Raw genomic sequence first — 4,086 nt, forward strand, 5'->3', positions numbered from 1 at the left:
CGGAGAAAGAAGGAGGTTTGGTTTAGGATTCAGCAAAGGATATTTTTGACAATTCATTTGTGTGGGACCCTCTACAACTAATGTGGCAGTGTTAGAAATGAAAGTCTAAAAAAAAAAATTAGTGTTAATTGTGAGAATTTTTTAATCAGTCTTGTTTTTTTAAATTACCCAGCGTAAAATCCTTCAACAAATTCCAAATTGTTATAACCTAATTACAACTTAAAATACATTCAGTAAAACTTAAAAATTAAATCTTACATTTACATATTTACACAAATTTTTTTCAAAAGAAAATTAAAACTTTAAGCTAAAAAATTATGTATATCATATATATAATATGTTTCGAATTCGCGGATATTAACTCCAGACCAATTTTTAACTTTCAAGTTGGAAAAATCCCAATCCGTGTAAAATTCAAAACTTTTTCTAATCCAAATTTAAAACCTCATATTGGATAATATCATTACAAAATGATTTGTCCTCTCGGAAAACAAGCCTACCGATTAATTCTTTGTGGTGATCAGAACATCAGATTGAAAGTTTTCTTTTTTTAAAATTTTTAAATTGAAAGTGTTAGCTATGAGGCACATCTAGTCGAATTAGGCACTCAAATTTTAACCCAAAATGTATCATCAATCGTATTGTACTTGATAGAGGCTATGCCACGAACGAGCTAAAAGCTCTTTCAAAGTGTTCCTTCTATCACTTGTGTTGTCTCCTTTGTTGTCAAATAGTTATCGGCAAATCACGTCTTTTGAACGAATAAATAACGAGCAAAGATCAAAGCAACAAGATACAGATTAAGAACAAAAGGTAAGCTAGTGAAGTACTTCCAAAACTTTAATGAGTTCAACAAAGAGCAAATGATAAAACGCCTAAAGGAAAACTGTTTCGGAAAAACATCTTCACAAAAGAAGATGCCACCGCCTATCGAGCACCCAGTTCTGAGCGCAACGAAAGGTCAGCGAGCACAAGACAACACGATCAAAATAAGACGAGTATTTAGCACGATCATAATAAAAACACAAAAAGTAGTTCCATAATCCACCAATGAAGAAAATCTTGAGGCAAAAAGCCAGTCACTTCCCGCCCTTCTTGGCAGCAGACTTGGTCACCTTAGCTCCACTTGGGTCCTTCTTCTCAACGTTCTTGATGACACCAACAGCAACAGTCTGGCGCATGTCACGCACGGCGAAACGGCCAAGTGGGGGGTACTCAGAGAAGGTCTCCACCACCATGGGCTTAGTGGGAATCATCTTCACCATACCAGAATCACCGTTCTTCAAGAACTTGGGCTCCTTCTCGAGCTCCTTTCCAGACCTACGGTCGATCTTGGTGAGAAGCTCAGCGAACTTGACAGCAATGTGGCAGGTGTGGCAGTCAAGAACTGGGGCATAGCCATTGCCAATCTGGCCAGGGTGGTTCATGATGATAACCTGGGATGTAAAGTTGGCAGCCTCCTTGGCAGGGTCATCCTTGGAGTTGGACGCGACAAAACCACGCTTAAGATCCTTGACAGCCACATTCTTAACGTTGAACCCAACGTTGTCACCAGGGAGAGCCTCCTGGAGAGCCTCGTGGTGCATCTCAACAGACTTAACTTCAGTGGTTAGTCCAGTTGGTCCGAAGGTCACAACCATACCGGGCTTGAGGAGACCAGTCTCAACACGACCCACTGGGACTGTTCCAATACCACCAATCTTGTAAACATCCTGGAGTGGGAGACGGAGAGGCTTGTCTGATGGTCTTTTGGGCTCCAGAATCTGGTCAAGAGCATCAAGGAGGGTGGGACCCTTGTACCAGTCAAGGTTGGTGGATCTCTCAATCATGTTGTCACCTTCGAAACCGGAGATGGGAACGAATGGGATTTTGTCAGGGTTGTATCCGACCTTCTTCAAGTAAGATGAGACTTCCTTCACAATTTCATCGTACCTAGCCTTTGAGTATTTGGGAGTGGTGGCATCCATCTATAAAGAAGAAAAGTAGACCACAAAGATTTTATGTACGAAATACAAAAACGTATCATAAGTAACACCGCTTCAGAAAAATTGATTACAATATAATAGAGAAACACAAGTTAAAATACTTTTATTTAAAGAACAAGTAGATATAAGCGAAGGACAAACAAAGACACATTTGCAACCTAATAAAAGATGGAATGGGGAGAGAGAGGGAGTTCCACCCTCAATAGTTTTACTAAAAGAACTAAATCAACTTGGCCGTCTCTCCACAAGACACAAACATCATCCAAAAAAGTGGACTCCTTTAATGGTATTGGACAAAAACTCCACAAATGCCAAAAGCATAAATCAACAACAATGTATCTTTAAACACTATGAGAGTCCCTTTATCGGATAGAATCATCAACAAAACAGGCATAATCAAGCAATACATATATAAACACTGAATAATATATTACCTTGTTACAGCAACAGATCATCTGCCTGACACCAAGGGTGAAAGCAAGGAGAGCGTGCTCACGGGTCTGGCCATCCTTGGAAATACCAGCTTCAAAACCACCAGTGGTGGAATCAATGATGAGAACAGCGCAGTCGGCCTGTGAGGTTCCAGTAATCATATTCTTGATAAAGTCACGATGGCCAGGAGCATCAATGACAGTGCAGTAGTACTTGGTGGTCTCGAACTTCCACAGGGCAATGTCAATGGTGATACCACGCTCACGCTCGGCCTTGAGCTTGTCAAGCACCCAGGCGTATTTGAATGAACGCTTGTTCATCTCAGCAGCTTCCTTCTCGAACCTCTCAATCACACGCTTGTCAATACCTCCAAGCTTGTAGATCAGGTGACCGGTGGTGGTCGACTTTCCAGAGTCGACGTGGCCAATGACCACAATGTTGATGTGGACCTTTTCCTTGCCCATGATGAATAAAAAACCTGTACATAAATCAATTAGAAGAGTTCCAGATCAGAACCAGGAAATCAATACTCCCAACTATTAAGCAGACCCAGGAAAATCAATATACTCCCAAATACTAAAATAACATAATATAATTATACCAACAAAAACAAGAAAAAAACAAATTTCTCAAAATCTTATGCAACCAATGTACATAAAAAAAATACTGTGAAAGATAGAGCGCATGAAATTATAGTGGAAGATAAAAGGATACAGATCAATTCAGTAAATAACAAAACTCTTAAATCGCAAAAATAACTTTATGGACTTGTTCAAAAGAAATAGTTCAAATGTTGTTCATTAGAGTCAATACAAGATCCAAACCGAGAAATGGAACATGCAGAAATGAAAACTAAAAGAGAATAATCAACCAAAGCAGAAATAAAACATTCTCTACATCAGAACCCAGATATGAAAAACAAATAGAACAGATCTAAAGCAATCAGATCAAGTCCTCTATCAGAATCACATTAAAAGAAATCCATACACGAAATTGTATTCATAGAACAAAAATAACCGAAAATTTAACATCGGAATTCCATCAGATAAAATCAACAAAACACAGATCAACAAAGTTGAAAGAATCAAATTCAAAAAATATATATATATATATAAGATCCGAAACTCGGACAGTTTGCTAGAAAGCATAAGAAATGAAACCAAACATCATCAAAAACCAAGAAGAGAGAAGATTAAACAAGATTCGATCGGAAAAGTTAAGGATCAAGAAAGAGAAATCCTATACCTTAAAAGAGAGAAGATTTGAAGCGGCTGCTCAGAGAGGAAAAGTTAAAACCCTAGAGCAGCGAAAGCACAAACTGAGCAATAGGGTTTGGGAAATGGCTTTGTCCTGTATTTATAGCTCGGGAAAAAATCTAGGGTTCTGTAATGACTTTAATATGCAAGTTGCGTCGGCCCAGTTCTAGAAAAGAATATATCGGGTTTCGGGCTGGCCCAGTGGCCTGACCCACACAATTGATAAGTTTTTTTTTTTTTTTTTTTTTTTACTAATTCTATTTTTTTAAATAAGTGACTTACTAAACGTACTTCTCGTTTAATTCGTCGATTTAAATTTTTAATTCCAGTTAAAATATCACTTTATGTGAGAATGTTTAATTATAACAAAAAAAATTAATTTTAATTTTTTATTAAAGTTTTTAACTGTAGTA

General features: G+C 37.8%; 1 protein-coding gene across 1 annotated transcript; it reads right to left on the bottom strand.

The window, feature by feature from the left end:
• Positions 1–798: 798 nt before the first annotated feature.
• Positions 799–3,755, bottom strand: LOC21412437 (elongation factor 1-alpha). Its single transcript, XM_024173112.1, has 3 exons — positions 3,663–3,755; positions 2,420–2,895; positions 799–1,967 (listed from the first exon to the last, which is right to left on the bottom strand). Exons 2-3 carry the CDS (start codon positions 2,879–2,881, stop codon positions 1,080–1,082), a joined length of 1,350 nt encoding a protein of 449 aa, XP_024028880.1. The 5' UTR covers positions 2,882–2,895; positions 3,663–3,755; the 3' UTR covers positions 799–1,079.
• Positions 3,756–4,086: the final 331 nt, after the last annotated feature.

The sequence above is a fragment of the Morus notabilis genome, unplaced genomic scaffold (genome assembly GCF_000414095.1).
Source record: "Morus notabilis unplaced genomic scaffold, ASM41409v2 Scaffold783, whole genome shotgun sequence".
NCBI classification, from domain to species: Eukaryota; Viridiplantae; Streptophyta; class Magnoliopsida; order Rosales; family Moraceae; genus Morus; species Morus notabilis.

Coding starts and splice junctions, on each gene's coding strand:
- LOC21412437 (XM_024173112.1), bottom strand. CDS start 2,881: ATGGGCAAGGAAAAGGTCCACATCAACATTGTGGTCATTGGCCACGTC. Junction 1,968..2,419: donor TGATCTGTTGCTGTAACAAG/GTAATATATTAT, acceptor TCTTCTTTATAG/ATGGATGCCACCACTCCCAA.